Source organism: Mirounga leonina, unplaced genomic scaffold, assembly GCF_011800145.1.
Source record: "Mirounga leonina isolate KUSES-001 unplaced genomic scaffold, KU_Mleo_1.0 Mir_170, whole genome shotgun sequence".
NCBI lineage: Eukaryota > Metazoa > Chordata > Mammalia > Carnivora > Phocidae > Mirounga > Mirounga leonina.
The window spans coordinates 32,753,416-32,775,266 of record NW_023270433.1 but is presented as its reverse complement, the minus strand read 5'-3'; the positions used below and the strand labels follow the sequence as shown (position 1 = coordinate 32,775,266).

The following is a 21,851-nucleotide window of genomic DNA, read 5'->3' as shown; positions in this document are numbered from 1 at the left end:
AGGTCACAAGGACAGGAAGCAAAAATGCTACCAGTGGATCACTAGGGGTAGCAGTGAGGAGGACCTCTCCCCTCCATGAATCCTGACTGGGGGAGAAACAGCACCAGATATTGGGCATGGATTCAGAGTAAATACAGCCTTCTGGAGAATCTTGTCCCAGCCCCATGAGGTATTGCTCCCTAGCAGGCACTGTAACTGTCTGCAAAAGCGAGCTCCGCCGTTCTCTTCAGCTAGCTGCTGCAGGGCCATGGGGACCCTATGTCATGGAAGGAATTAACTGAGGAATAAAGGACAGCAAGAGTCCCTTTCACTGGTTGGGGGGATGTGTTTTTATCATTGCATTTCATAGTTGGCACATGTAAGAAGTGTGTTTAATGCTCAGAATTGGCCTCTGCAGTCAGGATGACAGGATCAAGCGGCAGGAGGCTCCCTGGTCAAGCCTGTGGTTTGGCCAGCCACCATGGAGCCGTGAGCAGGGCCGAGAAAGAGATTCCCAGGTGGCCTGCTAGACAGGGGACTGCATCTACTATCTATACCCAGATCCCCAGGTCAATGCTCAGTCCAGAGAAAGTACATAATGAATATTACTGAATGAGGTGAATTTCCCATTTTATATATATTTTTAGTTAAAAATGGAACATTTCACACCTTTCTTTGAAAACCTGTCATTGCTCAACTGTGGTTTAACAGTGATCCATAAAGAAAAGAACACCACTATACCATTGCACTAACCCTCAAGTAATCATCGTTAGTGTAGAGGGAGAAATGCAGGACTAGAGGTTAGATGTCCCAGCACCAACCCCTGGCCCTGTCTCTTACTCTCCATGTGACCTTGGGCCAGTCCCTGTCCTTCCCTAGGCCTCAGTGTCCCCATCCATGAAATATGGAGTTGGTTGATCCCTTCAGGGCTCAGCTGCCATGAGCTTATAACCTGGCCTTATCTCCAGATTCAAATAAATGTCTTCTTTCTAGAAAACCCAGATTCCTAGGCTAGGGGTCCTGGATCTTAGGCCCCATAGAATGACAAATCCCTCTTGCTCTTCATGACTTCCCCCTGCCCAGCCTGAGGAGATGGATCCTCTGATGAGGCTACTCCAGGGCTTTGGAAGGCAGTGCTGGTGCGAGAGCCTTGGGTCTCCTCCTCCCTCCCCTGCACCCCTGCTGCCCAGAAGCCTGGGCTTCAGGAAAAACAAGCGCTATAGGCAAGGAATAACCAAGCTCCCAGCTTTATTGCTATGAGGTGATTCTGTTCTAATTCGATCCTAGACCACTGTCACATAGAATTACACGAACAAGCAGCTTTAAAAAGTGAGAACCAAAGGGGGATTAGCTACTTTTGTCAGCTCAGTAAATATGGTGTAGTTGCCTGCGGGTGCCAGGCCCTGTGCGGGCCACCCCAGGGGACCCTGGCAGGGACCCTGCCCTCCTGTCAGTCGGCTCAGGCTGGGGCGTGCAGGCCTGATGAACAGCGTCCTGGACGGGCACGGACAGGGAGCTCAGGGAGACGACTGATTCTTACCGGTAGAGGCTTCACAGGCCAGGTGATCTGGGAACTGGGCCCTGGGATTTTTCTGAGTCAAGAATAAAAACAGGGGCGCCTGGGTGGCTCAGTTGGTTAAACGACTGCCTTCAGCTCAGGTCATGATCCTGGAGTCCCAGGATCGAGTCCCACATCGGGCTCCCTGCTCAGCGGGGGGTCTGCTTCTCCCTCTGACCCTCTTCCCTCTCGTGCTCTCTGTCTCTCATTCTCTCTCTCAAATAAATAAATAAAATCTTTAAAAAAAAAAAAAAGAATAAAAACAAAGAATTCTAGGCCAAATGGAGGCCATGAGCAAAGGCTCTCGTACGAAAGGTGACTGGGGACAGCGGTAATTAGAATCTCAGTGCAGTTTCTGCGGGGCGTTAGCTGACCCTGGAAGGAGGTCTCGGGTGGATAATGGTGGAGGGGGGAGGCATGGCATGCACGGCCACCCGGAGAGTTTAGACTTTTCTCTGTAGGCCCGAGGAATCTTTGAGGGGCAGTGACTCGGTGGGCATGCTGGTTTCAGGAGCTCTGAGGGAAGATGGACCAGAGGAGGCGCCAGCGACATGGGTGGGAGGCAGAAGGCCCGGCTGGTGGTGGGACAGTTCCTTTCTGAAGCTAAGGAGGGGCCCTGCCCCTCCCCACAGACTTTCTCCCATGTTGCAGACTCTTTCTGTCCCCAGGGCAATGAAGCGAAGGCCTGTGCCTCTGGCCATCTGGCTGTTGGAGTCGTTCCCCTGCAGGGGTGGGGGTGGGGTCAAGTGAAGCTGTGTCTGCATGTCAGGCAGGTGGTGCAAAGGTCCCAGCCAAGCGTCAGACCTGAAGGGGACAGGGGGCAGGTAGAAAAGGCCTCTCAGGACTGGAGTATAGCCCCCACCTAAGGCCTCTCAGAGCCCCAGCTGGGAGCTCTGTTTCAGCTCTAACCTGGCGAAGGGCTCCCCCAGTGCCCCCACGCCAAATATCAAGTTCTCTGGCCTCGGTAGCAAATTCCCTCTTCTCACACAGCCAGCACCCCTAGTCCTCCTCCCAGAAGATCTACCGGAAGGTGGGTGCCCACGGGAGGGAAAGAGAACCTGGGGCCCAGAAACTAACTTGCCCCGGTCACAGGACCAGGGTGTGGAGACTCAGATTCCAGACAGGCTCCGAGTGCTCTCTCAGCTTCCACTCCGGCAAGAAGAAAATAAATGTGCTTTTGGATTTGGAGGAGGGTTGAGCAATCAAGAGACCCGTGATTCTCATACCATTGTGATTTCAAAATGGGCATTTTCAAAGACCCCTTTCTCTCTAAGTTCAAGAACAAGGAAAGAGAAGTCAGAGAGAGGATAAGAGATAACAGAGACCAGTGGGTTTTTTTTTTTTTTTTTTTGTCCCAGCCACACAATTGGCCCCTTCACGGAGATGTCTCTGTTACCTGATTTGCAAGTCAGTATGTGAGTTTTGAAAAGATCTAGGGGGCCCCCCTACTTTCTGAGAGCACGAACATTCCAGCTCAGTTTCACCTGCCCTTGGCCCGTGTTCTGAGGTCAGCACAGGGAGAAGCCAAAGGTATGCAGACCAGGAGAGGTCTCGGTGCCAGCCGTCTGGGAGGAGCACAGGGACCAGAAGAGTCCATGCCCCCAACTTTGAGAGCAGTAACTGACCAAGAGAGGGGAAGGAGGTTGCTCTAGGTCACACGTCCAAACAGAACCAGACCAGGCCCCAGGTCTGCTGCCCTGTCTGGGACACTCTATATGGCTTCTGCTTTCATTTCTGTTTAACAGGTGCTTATATGGCACTTCCTATGCCCAGGCACTGTTCTAAGCACTTTGAAAATCTTCATTCATTCAACCATCATCATAATCCTGTGATGCAGGCACTGTTATCAGCCCCATTTTGCAGACGAGAAAACTGAGAGGTGAAGTAAATTGTCCAACGTCCCACCCCTAGGCAGTGGATGAGCCATGACACGGTTCTGAGAGCCACTCTGAAGCTTCATGGGGGTCTCAGAAAGATAGTTTGAGCCACAGATGTTCTCTGGTTTTGTAACTGGGGCAAGTGCTGGATGAAAATCATCCTCCTTTCTTCCTGGAAGCAACCTGAAATGCAGAACTCAGGCGTGTGTCTTCCCTATTTGGAGCTCAGTTTCCCTATCTGTAAAAGGGGTGCAGTCAGCCTAGATGCCTCTTCACACCCCCTCCAGCTCTAACCAGCTATGATTTGATGAGCAGTTCCTGGCAGCCTTGTTACCTGAATTCAGCTGACACTTCAGGGGGTTAGGGTTTCAGTGATGCAGCTGTTAAGCCTCAGTGTCACGTGACAGAGTACAGTACTCGGAGTTGGAAAGCAGCTTTGTTTGCAGCAGAGGGTTCCAAGCTTGTGCACATAAAAAAAATAAAAAAATAAAAAAATTTTTAAAAAAAGAAGAAGAAAGAAAGAAAGAAAGCAAAAAAAAAAAAAAAAAAGTCCCTGAAACTTTCTATCTCTCACTCTGTGGCCTGGAAAAACTTGAGCTTATCATGAGATTGTTGCACTTGGACTCCCACGGGAGAGGAATGCTCCATGTGCTAAAAGTATCCACTGTTGACTGATTCCCCAAGAGGATCTGCCCTTTCTCGTCTCTCTGGAGTTAAGTGGATGCTGCTCTGAAGCCCAGCCAACTCCTTGGTTCAGATTGCCTTTGCACCAGGCAGTGGGGAAAATGGACAACGTACAGAAACATTGAAGACTGACGGGTCACACTGTGACTTGTGCAGGGAGCCGTGTATGCGTTCTTATGGGATCAGTAGGTAGTTAACATTTACTGGTTGCGCCATGGCCAAAGCTTTGTGTGGATGATCTCATTTCATCCTCTGAGAGGTTCGGTCATGGGCCCCATTTTAAAGATGGGGAAACAGAGGCTCAGAGAGATGAGGTAGCCTGACCAGGATGTAACACAGATGGTGCTGGGCTTCCAGCCTCCAGCCCTGCCCCTAGAGCCCATGTTGTTAACCACCACCTCCTGTGAGCACCTGTGGGCTGGAGCCTGCCAGGGCCTGGGGTGGGGAATAACCAGCAAGTTGTTCTTTTCCAACATGATTTCCTTTGAAGTTGTTATGTTAGTTTCACCATCAATACTAATCTTCTAAAAAAGAAAGAAAAATACCATCAAGATCAAGAATTTACTTGTAAATATTGCTTGATAATGAAGCTTTGGGGAAAAGGAAGAATTTTTCTTAAGTGTCTCAGTAAAAGGATTAAAATATTAGCAGGAGGGAAGATGGTAGAGATAATCCCAACCTTATAAAGAAATCGGGTGCTGTGAGTTGGTTTTGAAGTCAGCCATTGGGAGGCTTTGGCCCTTTATAGCCACAGAAACAAGAGTGGAAAGCAACAGTCCCCTGCAGGGCCCAAAATAATAATCATAGCTCTTTTCTCTGTGGAGGGCTTTTTACAGGCCAGTCACTGTGCTAAGTGTTGTATGGGCATCATCTCTACGAGGATCCTGTGAGATCGGTCCTTAAAGTTTGGGGTCCATACCATCGTAAAAAAAAGAAATGGATGACCAGAATCACACAGCTGGTAAGTGGGAGGCTAAGCTCAGGCAGACCTGTTTCTCTTAGTCCATAACGCATCAAGAGTTCTGAGAACAGGGCACCTGGGTGGCTCAGTTGGTTAAGCGTCTGCCTTCAGCTCAGGTCATGATCCCAGGGTGGTGGGATCGCATCAGGCTCCCTGCTCAGTGGGGAGTCTGCTTCTCCTTCTCCCTCTGCCGCTCCCCCCTGCTTGTGCTCTCTCTCTCAAATAAATAAATAAAATCTTTAAAAGAAAAAAAAGAGCTCTGAGAACAGGGGCCATGAACTGCAAGAAGAAACAATGGAGACAAAAACCTAGAACTCTAGACTCACAGCACTGAAAGGACCCTTAGAAACCATCTAACCTTCCCTCCCCCGCCCCCTGCATGTATGTACATGATGCAGGTAAAGAAACTCTCATTTATGGGGTCCCTCCTGGACACACGTCATTCACTTGGTGCTTTATGCATTTCACTGAATCCTCACACCAACCCTATGATGTAAGAAGTAGTATTGACATTGTAGTGATGAAAAATCAAAACAACGGGAAAACCCCCCTGAAGCCCAGTGAGGGCAATGTTCTTGGTCAAGGTCACACAGCAGGTCAGCCGCAGACCCAGGAAGAGAACGGGGGACTTCCTGTCACACAACTTTGCTTCCCATCAGACTCCACAAAATCATAAAATCCTCCCTACTCTCCAGATGGTACCCTGTAAGCGAGGAGACGCTCTTGGCCATGCAGGAAGCAGCCAAATTTGGTCCACAGGGCTATGGTTCTCCCTTGTAACACAAACCAGCAGAATTGTGAGCCCAGGACAGAAGTAAACAGTTGAAATGGAAAGAAATAAATCTCTGCTCTAAAAATAGGCACACATCCTTAGAAACACTGCCGGCCATGTACAGAGCCAAGGATGGGCCTGGCAGGGTGAGGGTGAGCGAGGCCAGGTGTCAGTATGTCCCCACCCTAACCTCTGTCTTCTGGCCCCATGACTACCTCCCTGCACCCCTCTCTAGCCTCCCCGGAAATCCCTCCTTTCTCTTCCACCCCGCACCTTGCCTCTTTGCTAGGGGACATCTTGGTCCCACAGCCCTTTTCCCCTCGGTTCAAAAGCCTCCCATTTTTCAAGGTCCAACTTCCCTGCGCCACCCCCCCCAACCCACAGCACTGCACCTGCCCCACACTGAGGATACTGAGCAATTTCTCTTTTGATTTTGACATTTTTAATAGGAAACATTCAAAACACATAGGAGAGTACAGACGATACTTATGTTCCCAGGATTTAGATTTAACAAAAGTAAAAATTTTACCTTATTTTATTCAGATCACCCTTAAAAAGAAAAAAAATCACTGTAGATAAAGTTTTAAGATTTTATTTATTCTAGAGAGAGAGAGAGCGTGGAGGGCGAGGGGCAGAGGGAGAGAGAGAATCTCAAGCAGACTCCATGCGGAGCATGGAGCCGGATGCAGGGCTCGATCCCAAAACCCTGAGATCATGACCTGGGCCAAAATCAAGCATCAGACACCCAACAGACTGTGCCACCCAGACACCCCTGTAGATAAAGTTTAAAGCCTGCCTTCCTACCCCCTCATCTCTTCCTCATCTCTCCTCTTCTACTGAAGACTTTCTACTTGAGAGGCAGCAAACCAATCACCTACATCAGGTATAGGTAGTACAAGCGAAGGAAGGAAGATGTGCCAGTTCCTCAAGGCACGTGGCCCTCCTGGTTCATCTTTCACTTTTCCACTCTTAAAAGAGATGTGGACATAAAGTTTTCACTTGCAGCTTAACCTCCCAGGAAGAAAAGTAACAACAAGTCAATGATGAATAGTAACTGATTCTAGACCTCTGTGTCAGGGACAGTAGGGAGTGGTGGGGACTGAGGCAAACAGGAGAGTTTGTATTTGACTAAAGGGTACTTGCTGTTCAGCCCCACCTGTTGTTGCTGATGTGGAAGGGAAGGCCATTGAGTTTTTTGCCAGATCACTGAATTTTTCCAGAGATACTGGAAATGTGAAATTGTTTTAGGGGGAGGGGAGAGGGAGAGGGAGAGAGAGAATCTCAAGCAGGTCCCACACCCAGGGCAGAGCCCGATGCAGGGCTCAATTTCACGACCCTGAGAGCATGATCTGAGCAGAAATCAAGAGTCAGATGCTTCACCGACTGAGCCAGCCAGGCGCCCCTGGAAATCTGAAGTTTTATGTGAAAGTTCCCTATTTTAAAATGTTGATGCCCCATTTAAATGCATAGACCAAACCAACCCAAGTTTTGACATTTGATTGGACTATAGGCCTCCTAGTTTGCAACTTAGCTCTGTTCTGAATGACAGGATTTTGTGTTTGTTTACATACACACACGTACACAAATAGATGGAAGTATGGTTAGGTATATGAAAAGCACCTAGCCCAATGCCTGGCACATAGTAGCAGCTTAATAAATGTTGAGCCTGAATCTATGATTTGCCCACTAGAATCTAGGCCTCTTGAATTCGGAGCCACGTTGTGCCACCAGATACAGGGCATCCAGGGACAGTTGTGGAAGTTGCGCTTTGCGGGAGACGTTGTTCACATAAACCAGAGAGCACATAATGTCCTTGGAGTTGTGCAGTGCACAGTTTGCACAATCAGATGCAGATATTCTGAGTGTCCCCATAATCCAGTGTCTGTTCAGTTGAACAGAAATGAGTAATTATGCCCTATGATGACAAAACTAACTGGCAGTAAGCCGCATCTGTATGGAGTTCACACCTTTATTCTGAGGTTTGAAGCTAAAAAGGCTTTTGAAGGGCGCCTGGGTGGCTCAGGTGGTTAAGCGACTGCCTTCGGCTCAGGTCATGATCCTGGAGTCCCGGGATCGAGTCCCGCATCAGGCTCCCTGCTCGGCAGGGAGTCTGCTTCTCCCTCTGACCCTCACCCTTCTCCTTCTCTCTCTCTCTGTCATTCTCTCTCTCTCAAAAATAAATTTAAAAAATTCAAAAAAAAGTTTAAAAAGGCTTTTGAACTTCATTTTAGAGAAGGAGATGCCAAAGTCAGAGAGCACTGAGCCCACCGTCTGTGGCTCCACAGCCCTGGGATGAGAATTTAGGTTGTCAGTTAGGATGCAGTTCGGCGGCAAGTATAAGACCCTGAAAATAACGTGACTTGAGCAGTGGTTTATTCATCCCTCAAGTTCAAGTCCAGAAGTGCGCCATTTAGAGCTGGTGTGGAGCTCAGCTCCCCACACTTCCCCGAGTCCCAGGTTCCATCCAGCTCATCTCTGGCCAGCCTGGGGTATAGTCCTCATCCTCATGGTCCAGGGTCCTCATGGCCGTCGTAGCTGCCACGCTGCATCGGACTAGAGGAAAAGGGGAGAAAAAGGAAAGGAGGAAAGCCATTACGTAAGTGCCTTTTAAGGAAGATTACTAGAAATCGCCACTGGACACTTCTTATCGACCACAGCTTAGTGACGTGGCTCACCCTACCTGCAAGGGAGCCTGGGGAAAGTAGTCTTTAATCTGAGAGGCCTTGTGCTCAGCTGTAAGAGTAGAGTGCTCTCGGTACCAGCAAAGGGGAGACATGGTATCGGGGACCATTTGGAGGTTGTCACTGTGAGTCTGCCAGTTTGGCGGCCTGAGGTCCTGCTCTGCCAAAGTCTCCGAGGCAGAGCAAGAAGAATTGGGAGGAAATGAACCAAATCCAGGCCCTTAAAGAAAACATCACAGAAGGCCAGCTTGGCCTTTCCTAAAACTCCCATCTGTGGACACTGGCCCCATCCTGGGCCCCCCCACCCTGGCACCTCTCACGTGTCCCCTCCCCCAAACCTGCTCGGGCCAGCAGTTGGGGGGCCTGACAGATCGCTTGGGGCAGCCGGTGTGATGCTGACCTGAGGGTGTCCAAGTAATACCATCCTCCTTGCCCAGCTGGAGCAACTCTGTTGCTGGATCGGGACTCTGCAGAATACGTTTTCTTGGTGGCCGGCGCATGGTGCTGGGGAGGCAGAGAAGACGAAGATACATCCCACTCGGTCTCCTTAGGGAGAGAGACAGCATCTCCAAGACAGAAGAGGGTGACATTATATAAGCGCTGGCAGGGTGCCCAGGGGAGTTTGGACAGAGAATTTCCAGATCAATGTGGGGAGCACTGCAAAGGCCAAACAGGGTGCCCAAGGGAAAGACTTTAAAAGACAAATGCAGGGGAGGAGGCGGGAGGGAATGCCAGGCAGAGGGCACAGCCTGCGCCCAGGCGGCAGCTCGAGAGCAGGGTGCGGCTGTGGAATGTGGAGCAGCCTAGAGAGGCTGGGACCTGGAATCCTTGAAGAGAGGAGGAAGATCGGGAGGCTGGAGCAGCCCGGGGTCAAACCATGAAAAGTTCTCTGTACCTGTTGAAATCCTGACCCCTCTTTACAAGCTTCCGTCAAGGGCGCCTGGGTGGCTCAGTCGTTAAGCGTCTGCCTTCGGCTCAGGTCATGATCCCAGGGTCCTGGGATCGAGCCCCGCATCGGGCTCCCCGCTCGGCGGGGAGTCTGCTTCTCCCTCTCCCTCTGTGCTCTTGTGCTCTCTTTCTCTCAAATAAATAAATAAAATCTTTAAAAAGAAAAGGAAGAAAGCTCTGTTGAAGCCCCACTGAATGATTTCTAGTGGAATCTAGAAGCTGCTGGTCAAGAATGCAGAGGCAGAGTGCTCAGTATCATCCAGGCCCTGCGGGGCTAGAGGGCCTCATTTTATACAAGGGGAAACAGACCTGGCAGGTAACTGAAAAATAAAAGTCCTCAAGTCCAGTTAGAAAAATGTGGTTTTTTGGCCAAATACCTTGTGAAATGTAATCATGTGACTGACTGGCCTATAAAACGTTTGGCCTTGCTGATGTGGTGGAAAGGGGTGGGGCATCTAGGATAGGCTTGGGTCATTTAAAACGGGAGGGGGCGAGAAGTCAGTGGGCATTTGGGGCCGTTCAGCCTCCTGGGTTTCATTTCACTCTTACCCCGGGACAGGAACTCCATGCCTCGGGGCCTCAGTTTCTCCATCTGTAAACTGAGACTGGTTTGATAAGGAGGTGAGCTCTTGCTTTCTAACACACTTGGAGAGGAAGCCTGGTTCTCACGTGGCACCACATCTGGTTTCCAGGGTCTGTTCCTAGAGGAAGCCTGTCAGGCGGGATGGAACATTTTCCGTGGCTTGGAAGTCAAGAGTCCCGGGCTCTCAGTCCAGCGTCTGACCTCAAGCTAGGCCCTTCCCCTCCCTGACCCTCGGCCGGCTGCTCCCAATATGCAGTAAAGGCATTGTCCTCCACGGCCCGTCCTCTTCTGGGGAGTTGTGTGGGGTTTAGTCACAGCACAGCAATCCAGGACTCCTGGAGCTTGGGCCATGGCAGGGGGCACCTTTAATATTCATTTGTCCTTAGACATAGTTGCTTTATTTGAGAAAAGTGATAAAGTTGCTTGTTTATTTTGTCGCTGTGAAGAAGCAGATTAGGGTACATTTCATGTATGATTAGCCACCAGCCCGGAAATGGTCATACTGATCCTTGGGCATGCTAATTATATACAGTGTCGTCTGTATATAAACTCAGGCTTTCTGGCTCTTTCTGTGCCTCAGTTTCCTCAACTGGAAATGAAAGAATCGGTCCAGAGGCTCTCTTAGAGATTTGCAGCCCCTTTAATACATAGTGTGTGTGTATTTGTGTGTGAATGAGTGTGCCTGTGTGTTGTGTATGTGTGCATGTCTGAACAAGCCCACAGTGGTCCCAGCTGAGATGGCTTCTGACGTAGCCCGAACTATCTGTAGCAATGATAATTGTGCAGATGCTTGATATTTGGCCTTTCTGGCCTCTGTCGGCAGGGTATTAGAGCTCCTCACAGCCCCGATAAGGATCCGTCAAAGTTTCCATCGTCCTTTGGACAACTGGACTCCAGAGTGTGGGTGTGAAAGTCAAATTAAGATGATAACCTGCCAAGCTGCACATCCGAGTTTTAATTTTAAAAGCATTTAAAAGGAAGTCACCATTTAAAAACCCACAAGTAGGGAACCACAGGAAAAGCTTGCCTAATTTTTCCCCTACGATTATTTCTAAAAACATATTAAAAATTCCATGTGTTTTTATAATTTTTAAAACCACTACATTGAAAACTCATGGATATACCTCTTTCTTCCTCTAGTCCAGAGCCTGATATGGGTGAGACACTCAAGGAGATATTTGTCAAATAAATGAATGAATATCTTGATTTTCTCTACACTGAATTCTAGTCTGATAGAAACCTGAGATCAGATGTGGCAAAACGGCAGCCCACAGACCCAGTCTGGCCTGCAGATGTGTTTTCTGTGACCTGAACATTGTTTTTAAAATACTTGGACTTTGTGTCAATGTTTAAAAATCAAGAGCTTTCACATAAAGATGAGCAGCTCTAATAGCACCACCCATATTCTCATATGGTGATAGTTCTGAGCTGGGTGGTGTAGAGGCACCAGAAGCCCCAGTGTACCACAGTCCCCACCACTCCCAAGCATCTCACACATATAATTTTAGCCTAAGATCAGAGAGCCGCCCTCATCACAGGAGTACATTTCCAAGTGTAAGGAAGGACGTGAAGACGTGCTCTGAGTCCTAGGTACCAAGGTTGTCTCCCAAAGCAAACCTTACCCCTCACCAACCTGTCTTTGGAGTGAAGATGCATGTGTGCCATGCGCCTGTCAAGACCTCTCCCCCTGATGGAGAGCTGACGTGTGCCCTGGGGGAGCCAGACCGAATCGTCCCTTGGAACTAGCTACAGAGAAGGACTTGCCCAGCAAATTTCCCATGCGCACACTTTAAGATCAGGAGAACGAGATAAATTCCTTCAAGGTTCGAGGTTCCAGTGACCACAGGCATCGTGGAAATATACAACCTTTACTGGCAACGTAGAAGCTAGCGATAGACTGTTGTTCGCTAGTTAGTGAAGCAGACCCCCGTTTCGGATCTTGATGAACTCGAGAAGCAAAAACAGTGCAGTGCTTTCCATACAGGCGGTAATGGACGCTCTGCTCTCATTTTCTTCTCCCTCTCCCATTGACCGCCCCTCTCCCCAGTTGCTCCATATTAGAGATCTCTTTGTGGGGTCCTGGCCCTGCCTGTTAGCACACTGCCTGGACACATGAGGTGTTTGTTGACTGAACAAGGAATGCAGGAATGAAAGAGACATCTCCACACGTACGTGTTCACCAAATGCTCTCCTGGTCAGAGCCACCAACAAAATGGTTGTGGGAGCTCTTTCCCTCACCAACTGGATAGCCTGTGTCTGAGACTCAGTTTTAGGTTCTAAGAGTCCTGAGAGATCCAAGGCAGTATTTTCTCACCCATTTAACTTCTCCATGACTAAATTTACACAGTGAGGCTCATCACATCATCAAACAGGACACTGTTTTAAATTTGGCCAGCATCACTACCAGTCACTGGCATGCGAAGGGCCTTCTGTCCCTGGAGGTCCCTGACCGTTTAGCTACTGCGTTAGCCATTTTTATAATTTTTCCCTAGCTAACATGCACCTTTTTTTAAAGTTTTTATTTATTTATTTGTGAGAGAGAAAGAGAGAGAGAGCGTGCTCGCACAAGCATGAGGGAGGGGCAGAGGGAGAGGCAGGCTGATGCGGGGCTCGATCCCAGGACTCTGGGATCATGACCTGAGCCGAAGGCAGATGCTTAACCAACTGAACCACCCAGGCGTCCCCAACATATGTCATTTTTAAATAACAGCTTTATTTGAGATATAATTCACTTACTCTAAAATTCACCCACTTTAAGTGTACAATGCAGTGGTTTTTTTAGTGTTTTCACAGAGTTGTACAACCCTCACCACAGCCAACTTTAGAACATTTTCATCACCTAATGGAGAAACCCCTATATCTCTCCAGCCTCCCCAGCTTGAGGCAACCACTCATCTACTTTCTGTCTCTGTTGATTTGACACTTCATCTAAATGGATTCCTTTGACTGGCTTCTTCCACTTAGCACGGTGTGTTCAAGGTTTCACCTTGTTGTAGAATATATCACTGCTCTGTTTCTTTTCATCATCCAGCCCCAAACGTTAATTGTGCCAAGGTTCAGAATCCCTACTTTAGCTAAATCAGTGGCCTCTCTCAGATATATTCCAAAAGAGATGTGAGTTTGTTGTATGGCCATACCATATTCTGTTTATGCATTCATCATTTGATGGCCATTTGAGTTGTTTCAACTTTTTGTCTATTCTGAATAATGCTAATGTGCTTACTATTCTCACAAACACTTGTGATTATCTGTCCTTTTTATTATAATCACCCTGGTGGGTGTGAAGTAGTGTCTCATTCCGGGGTTTGATTTGCATTTCCTTGGTGGCTAATGATGTTGAGCATCTTTTCATTTGTGTATTGGCCATTTTTAGGTCTTCCTTGGAGAAACATCTATTCAGATCATTTGCCCATTTTTAAACTGGGTTACTTATATTTTGAATTGTAAGAGATCTTTACATATTCTGAACACTAGACCCTTATCAGATAGATGATCTGCAAAAATTTTCTCTCAAATTGTGGGTTTCACATTCTTGCTAGTCTCCTTTGAGGCATAAACAGTTTTAATTTTGATGAAGTCGCTTTATCCATTTTTTTCTTTTGTTGCTTATTGTTTTAGTAGCATATCCAAGAAACCATTGCCTAATCTAGGGTCACAGAGATTTATACCCGTTTTCTTCTAAAAGTTTTATAGTCTTAGCTCTTACATTTAGATCTTGGATCCACTTGGGAGTTAATTTTTATATATCATGTGAGGTCACGTGCCATTTTTAAAAACAAGTTAAAATGATAAATAGGAGTTTAAGAAATATGCAAATGTCTGGTTTTAATTGAATATCACATTATGTTTTATTAAATATACCAGTTTATGGGAAAAAAACTTTAATTCCTAAAGAGGCTGATATTCTCAATATTTACTTTAAAAATCCAATAAGCTAAGTTAGAAAGGGCCTTTGATGTTTTTGTTTCATAAAAAATCAACTGCTTTCAGTAAAGATTTATATAAATGAAACCATACTCTAACATGATGTATAAGTAATATTTTTAAAGTACATTAAAAACATCTTTATTTCCCTATTGTAATGATATGGGCTTCAATTTAACAGTTCTCAGTTAGGGGCGATTTTGCTCCCCAGGGGACATCTGGCAATGTTTGGAGACATTTTTGGTTGTCACAACGTGGAGGTGAGATGCTCTTGGCATCCATTAGGCGGAGGACACAGATGCTGGTAAACAGTTGACAATGCCTAGAACAGCCCCCACGACAAGGAATCATCCAGCCCCAAATGTTAATTGTGCCAAGGCTGAGAATCCCTACTTTAGCTAAATCAGTGGCCTCTCTCAGATATATTCCAAAAGAGATGTGAGTTTGCAAACCCTTTTCCCCTCAGCTAAGCCTTGTGGGTTTCTCCCATCACGGAGCCTCTAGGGACCAGCCCGTGCCCCAGCACCTTCCTGCCGTCAAAACCCTTTACAGTGACAACAATCTATCAGGTCTTCCTTTGTGGGGATCATTGGGAAAACACTTGCTTTCGGTGCTTACTTCATTTTATATTTGAACGTCTTCATTTTTTGACTTTTGAGATCTATCTAGATAATATATCTCCATTTCAACATACATATTTGGGTAACCCATCTCCTGTTAAAATGTATGTTATCTGATCATAAGTAGTAATTTGTGAGCGCCTGGCAGTGGCCTAAGCACTCTTCCTGCATTATGTAATTTAACTTTCGCAACAAGCCCGAGAGAGCAACCATGATTATTCACATTTTATAGCCATAGAAACCGAGGCCGGGTGAGATGAGGTGACCTGCCCAAGATTATATAGCTGGAGTCAGCACTACATCAGGCGACAGCGTAAGCTTGTCGGGGGCGGTCAACTGTGAGGTGCCCGCATGTCACAGGGAATCTGGTTTGCTTTCAATGGGTAAGCACAGATGGAGGTTTGCGGGACAGTTAGGTGGTTCTCTTTCTCACTTGAGTCACCGTGAGTGCCCCGCCACGGGAGAGAAGGGGTGAACACGCAGCTAGCCACGACAAACCCCATCTTGCCCGGGCCATGCCCACGGAAGCGTGCCTCACCTGTGGGCCTCATCCATCCTGCGTGTCGTGATGGACAGTACCTGAGGACCGCTGCTTCAGGGAAACTGGGGGGTCTGTGGCATCACTTATGTTCCTGATGCTCACCCCCAAATCAGTCATGACTTAGTTTTCTACCTACTGGCCGACCTCTCGTAATGTGCTGCAACTCCCAAACGTCTTGCTGACTCACGGTCCGAGTCCTTTTGCACCCAGGGCTCCAAGGGGAGCAGTGCCGCAGTGGTAGATGGTGCTAAAGCATCTTTGAAAAATCATACTGGAGTTAAGCAGTGGTATTGTCCTCCTGAGCTCTCGCTGTCCGTGGCCAGGCCCTCAGTTATCTTTGTATACCTGATATCATCCCCTCTCGGAGGGGGCTTTCCAAAGGATCCAGACTGTGTGGGGGTGGTCGAAGCTATGCATTTTGATGATACAGAGATTGGAGGTGGGATGGCTCTCTTGGTTAGCCGGTTTGGGGGTGCAGCAAGAAGTGGGGTGAGATTCAGCTCCCCTCTGCCTTCCGGGTATCCTCCACTATATCCCTGAGTGAAAGGGGGTGGGGAGAGAGCAATGATTGGAAGTGAAGACTGCCCTCCTCCCCCGCACCTGAAGAAGGACCCTGGTTTTTGTTCTAGATCTGTCCCTGAAACTCCTTGGGCAAATCTTTCCTTGCTCTGGGCCTCAGTTTCCTCTTGAAGGGAAGGTGTGTGCACTAGACAGTCTCTAAGCATCCTTGCAACCATAAACTTCTTTGAATCTCTAAGGCACGGGGGGCTGAGGTAAGGGAAGCCCATGTGATTCAAATCTACCCTGATTCTTGTCTGCTGCTTTGGTAACAATCCCGCACCTAGAAGCCTAACCATGTTTGAAGAAGGAACACGATGATTGGCTGATGCTGTCTTTCTTGAGACACCCATCTCCAAGGGCGACGTTCAAAATATTTAACACCAGAGTGGCACGCACATGGCCTGTCAGCAGGGTGGAAAGCAGCCGGGAGGGCTGGCCAGGGCTGCAGCCTGAGAGCACGCCTCACCCACCCCCACAGCTCTGCTGAGCCTTTCCCCGCTTGGGTATTGGGTCTGATACTTCTTGCCTGATTCTGCATTCAGGGCCCTAACTCATGGCCCTTGGGCTTCTTCTCACCCCAGCCACTGTATGCACAAAAGCTATAATTATCCTCCTGCATCCAAACACCAACTTAATCATATTCATACTCACAGACGCTCTTGGAGTGTCCCTGTCTGCCAAGCCCTGTGTCGGCTACCTCCTCACCCCTTTGCCTTCAGAAACATCGAAGGCTTAGAGACTCTAGACAATGAAGACCTGAGTCCTAGCCTAGCTATGCCCGTCATCTGCTGTGTGACCTTGGGCAAGTCCCTGCCCCTCCTGGGTGTCAGATGCCTCACGTGTAAATGAGCGACCTGGATTGATTTGATGGGCTCTGAGGTCCCATTGGTCAAAGATGAATTTTGGGAGAAATGCAAGTCTTCAGCAGCTGACCACTCTCTTTCTCTTTCTCTCGTTCTCTCTCTCTCTCTCTCTGTGTCACCTGGCCCCACAACCTCCACTGTAGAATGCACTGCTGCCTGCGGGCCTGAGGCAGAAGGATCAGACCACCAAGGCGCCCACGGGCCCCTTTAAAAGGGAGGAGCTCTTGGATCACTTGGAAAAGCAAGCAAAGGAGTTTAAAGACCGAGAAGATCTGGTCCCCTACACAGGGGAAAAGCGAGGTACTGAATAATGTTGCTCTTATATTCGAATACATCACTGCCCATGCATCGTCGAGTGCCACCTGTATGCCAGGCCCTGCGCTGAGCCGTGGTGGCTGGGCCTCCTTGCCCTCATGCCTGCCCCGCCCACATTCACAAACCCAACACCAAAGGCATCAACGCATGATGTAGATTTGGTGAAGTTTTGGGTAAACTAAGGAAAGTGTGATACGTACCCAAATCAGCAAAACTTTCCCCTAAATCCCCTTTAGCCGGGGTGTCCTGATTATCTTTCATACAAACGTAGTCACCTTTGAAAATGAAAGCGGAAACTATTAATCATGGTGTCAGGACATAGGCCTGCACACGGCCTGTCCTGTGCAAACTGGCAACAAGTTCACCTACCTCCGCCCTCACTGTCCGTGTTCTTTCCCCAGTGTTCCTTTCTCTGGCAGCTGCATCCCCTCCTTCATCTGTCCTTCTAAGACTCTCTGCCCCAGCCTAAGGCAAGCCATCTAGAAGACTGGGGAACAGAGAGGCACCCCCTGACTGTCCAACCCTTCCAGGACTCCCCCTTGCCCTCCAAACCGTTCTGCTGTCCTCTTGGATTGTGTTAACCCTCGCTCACCCCACTGCTGCCCTACAGGCCTCCTTCCATTCCTCACACATCCCAAGCTCTTTTCTGCCTCAGGACCTTTGCACGTATTCCCTCTGCCTGGAATGCTGCTCCTGCTCTCTGGCTCCATGCTGTCTTCATGGCTGGCTCTTCCTCCCCTGTAAGAGGCTTAATGGTTAGAAACACAGCCTGGAGCTAGATGTATGCTGGCTGCTGTCCGGGCACTACCACTTACTAGCTGTGTGAGCTTGAGTACATTTTTCAATCTGCTGTGCCTCCGTTTCCTCCTCTGTGAAATGGGGATGAAGAAGATCATATTACCAGCCTCATGAGGTTCTTATGAGGACTGAGTTAAGATACATATAAACCACTTAGCCGGGCGCCTGGCCCATAGCGAATGCTGTGTAAGTACTAGCTATTATTATCCGTTTGGTCTCAACTATACTGTCTCCTCTTCCAGGGGAGACTTTTCTGTCCACTCTGTTTAGGACATGCAGTCCCTTCAGCTCCCCCTGGGGTCTTTGCCATCTCAGGAGCCTGTGTGTGTGTCCTTCAGAGCAATTTCCACTTTATCATTTTCTCCTTATGTATCACTTGTCTCTCCCACTGGCTGTAAGCCCTGTGAGGGCAGGGACTAGGGCTGGTTTTGCTCACACAGCACCGCCAGCACCCAGCACAGGGCCTGGTATACAGTAGGGCTCATAGAGAGTTGCTGAATGAATGAATTAAAATTAAGTAAGTCTACAGTGAATCTTGTGGGTTGCTTCCTTACAATATAAGCCCTACAAGGGCAAGGACCACATCTATCTGGCTCATCATTACATCTACACCTAATAAACACCAGCACGTGGTAGGCACCCGATAAGCATTTGTTGAATGAAAGCATTAATTCTAATCAATTAATATTGTGTAAATGTTTATTTGCAGTCTCTTCCACTCTCCCCACCCCCAAGATTATAAACGTGATGAGCCCAGGGTCCACATCTGTGGCATTTATCTCTGTATCCCTGTCGTGTGGTAATCAGATGAAAAAGCAAGCAGAGGTAGCCTCATGGGGAGGAGTTTGAGCCATCACAAACCCTGGACTCGGAGTTCAGTCCAGATTTTACAGAAAACTGGGAAGGTCAGGGAAGGCCAAGGGGCATTTATTTGGGTTACAGAACGTCGGGAGGATTGTGTGGTCTGCAGCACCCCTGGGGGAGGGGCAGAGGAAGGAGGCCTTGACCATAAGGGCCGGGTGTGCCCGGCTGAGAGTGTGGGCACGAGAGGTTTTTAAGCAAGGCACTTGTGGCTCGAGGAGCGATTTCTGTGCAGCAGATAGACACAATAGAATCTCTGGATTTCATGCGGCCTTATTGGGCCTCCCATTGTCCCACCTGCACATTTGAAAAATGGGGACACCGAGAGTCAGGAGAATACCTGGGTGGACTGCGGGTGAGTCATTGCTGGCGTCCATGGCCCCATATACCCACCGCCCTGCGAGGGAAGGAGCTGGAGATTGGGGGTGGGGGTGGGGAAGGGAATCTGGGCCGTACACAGACCAATTCTGCTGCCCCTCTGTGGCATGCTGGCCTGGCGTGGCACCAGGAACCGCTCTCCAGACTCCCAGAGCCTGACAGCCTTCATGAAAAACCATGCTAATCCAAGAAAGGTAGCTAGAATTTATTCTGTTTCCATATAGCGGCACGCCTAAGAGACTTATCATCATCATCACCACCAGCAGCATCCTCATCATAAAGTATTTACGTGATGATTGTTGGAGTCTTTACAGTTTGAATAAGGGGGGGGGGGGGTCTCAGCAGAGAGTTGGGGAAGGGGACCTTCCGACTCAAACAGGCAGACTCAGGGCCATGGTGTCTAGCCCTCACTGAGCATTTATTTACTCAGTGCCGGGCCTAGAACTAGCCAAGGTTGAGGGGAAACAGCACCCCAGTCTCCACAAGACCAAACAGAAGGCGGGGGAGCCATAAACTGGTACAAAGTCCTGAGGAATCTGGACTTTCATTCATTCTCATCCAAGTGGGGGAGTCAGAATAAAGCTTCATGCCGGATATTTTTAATGCAGAATTATATTGAATTCTCCATGCAGAATTAGATTTGACTGCATGTGCTGAGGAGAAAAGTAAAATAAGAGAGATTTAATCAAGATAAAAGTTTAACTTCTTTCGCCTAGCTGCAGGGTTAGGCATTCTGGGCTGGTAGGGCATCTTCCCTGACATTAGCAATGAAGATCCTTTCCAGTTTTTCATTCTGCCATCCCTGTAATATGTCCTTGTCCTCATGGTCCATCTGGCTGCTGAAGTTCCAGTCATCACATCCACATTCCAACTAATAAGATGAAGGAAGGGAGGAAGTCCAAAGCCCCTCTTGTGTCTTCGAACCACTGCCCTTGCTGGAGACACTTGCTGCAGGGGTGTAAGAAACCACAGGTCTGATACATTTATTGAAGGGCCAGCCTACTCATTGCATCAGTCATTTTTACAGCAGATTTTCTTTTTAACCATTTTGTTTTCTTTGCATGTTTTGCCCTTTTCCAGTTTCACCAGCTCCAGGCTCCCATCCTCGCCCCCCTTCAGGCGATTCTCAATCAATAACCAAAGTGAATGTTTTTGTTTTTTTTTTAATTTGGTAAAATGGTGAAATTCACATAACATAAATTGAACCATTGTAAAGGGAACAATTCAGTGGCATTTAGTGCATCCACAATGTTGTGTAACCCCCACCTCTATATAGATCCAAAACATTTTCATCACTCCAAAATAAAACCCTGTGCCCCATAAGCAGTTAGTCCCCAGTCTCTGCTGCCCCCAAAATAAAACCCTGTGCCCCATAAGCAGTTAGTCCCCAGTCTCTGCTGCCCCCAGCCCCTGGCAACCATCAGTCTGTTTCTATGGCTTTACTTAGTCTGGATATTTCCTATGAATTAAATCATATAATATGTGACTTTGTGTGTCTGGCTTCTCTCGCTTAGCATATTGTTTTTGAGACTCACTCATTCCCTTTTATAGACTGAACAATGTTAAACAATGTTTATCCATTCATCTACTGATGAATATTTTGGTTGTTTCCACTTTGTGGCTATTGTGATTAGTGTTACTATGAACATTCCTGTACAGATATTTGTTTGAGTACCTGTTTTCAAGTCTTCGGGGTTTATAATCCCAGGAGCGGAATTACATGGTAATTCCATGTTTGTGCCATTTTACACAGTCACCAGCAATCAAAAAGATTCCAGTTTCTCCACATCCTTGCCAACATTTGTTATTCTCCATTTTGGTTTTTATCGTAGCCATCCTCATGGATGTGAAGTGGCATCTCTTCGTGGTTTTGATCTGCATTTCCCTAATGACCGATGATGATGAGCATCTTTGCAGGTGCATATTGGCCATATGAATATCCTCTTTGCAGAAATATCTTTAAGTTCTTTGTCCATTTTTAAATTGGTTATTCTTTTTGCTGTTGAGCTGTAAAATTTTTTTTTAAATATTCTGGATACTGGACCCTATCAGGTGATTTCAGTATGTTGTCTTTTTACTTTCTTGATAATGTCCTTTGAGGGACAAAGGTGTTAAATTTGGATAAAGTCCAGTTGATCTATTTTTTCTTTTGTTGTCATATCTAAGAATATGTTGCCAAATCTAAAGTCATGAAGATTTATGTGTAGGTTTTCTTCTAAGAGTTTTATAGTTATAACTATTATATTTAAGTCATTGATCCATATTCAGTTCATTTTTGTGTATATGGTGTGGGATAGGGGTGCAGCTTCATCCTTTACATATGGATGTCCGGTCCCAGCACTTTTTCTTCTCTTTTTCAAAAGATTTATTTATTTATTTATTTTAGAGATAGAGTGAGTGAGAGAGTGCAGTGGGAAGGGGCAGAGGGAGAGGCAATGAGAATCTTATACAGACTGCACACTGAGTGTGGAGCCTGACGCGGGGCTCAATCTCATGACACTGAGATCATGACCTAAGCTGAAACCAAGAATCGGATGCAGCCCAGGCATCTGAGCACATAGGCAGCCCCCAGCACCACTTCTTGAAGAAATTATTCTTTCCCCTATTGAATGGTCTTGGCACCCTTGTCAAAAATCAATTTTCCATGGATGTATGGGTTTATTTATGGACTCCCAATCCTATCCCATTGTCTAGATGTCTATCCTTGTCAGTGACACACTTTTTAAATTTGTAGTAAGTTTTGGGGCACCTGGGCAGCTCAGTCATTAAGCGTCTGCTTTCATCTCAGGTCATGATCCCAGGGTCCTGGGATCAAACCCCACATCGGGCTCCCTGCTCAGTGGGAAGCCTGCTTCTCCCTCTCCCACTCCCCCTGCTTGTGTTCCCTCTCTCGCTGTGTGTCTCTCTGTCAAATAAATAAAATCTTTAAAAAAAAATTTTATAGTAA

General features: G+C 47.6%; 1 protein-coding gene across 2 annotated transcripts in view; it reads left to right on the top strand.

Annotated features, from left to right (window-relative positions):
- Positions 1–21,851, top strand: part of TMOD1 (tropomodulin 1) — an 84,018-nt gene that overhangs the window by 23,190 nt on the left and 38,977 nt on the right. For both annotated transcript variants that reach the window (XM_035016254.1, XM_035016253.1), the window contains exon 3: positions 16,696–16,852. In XM_035016254.1, the coding sequence (XP_034872145.1) occupies positions 16,696–16,852 (157 nt within the window). The remainder of the gene's footprint in view (positions 1–16,695; positions 16,853–21,851) is intronic.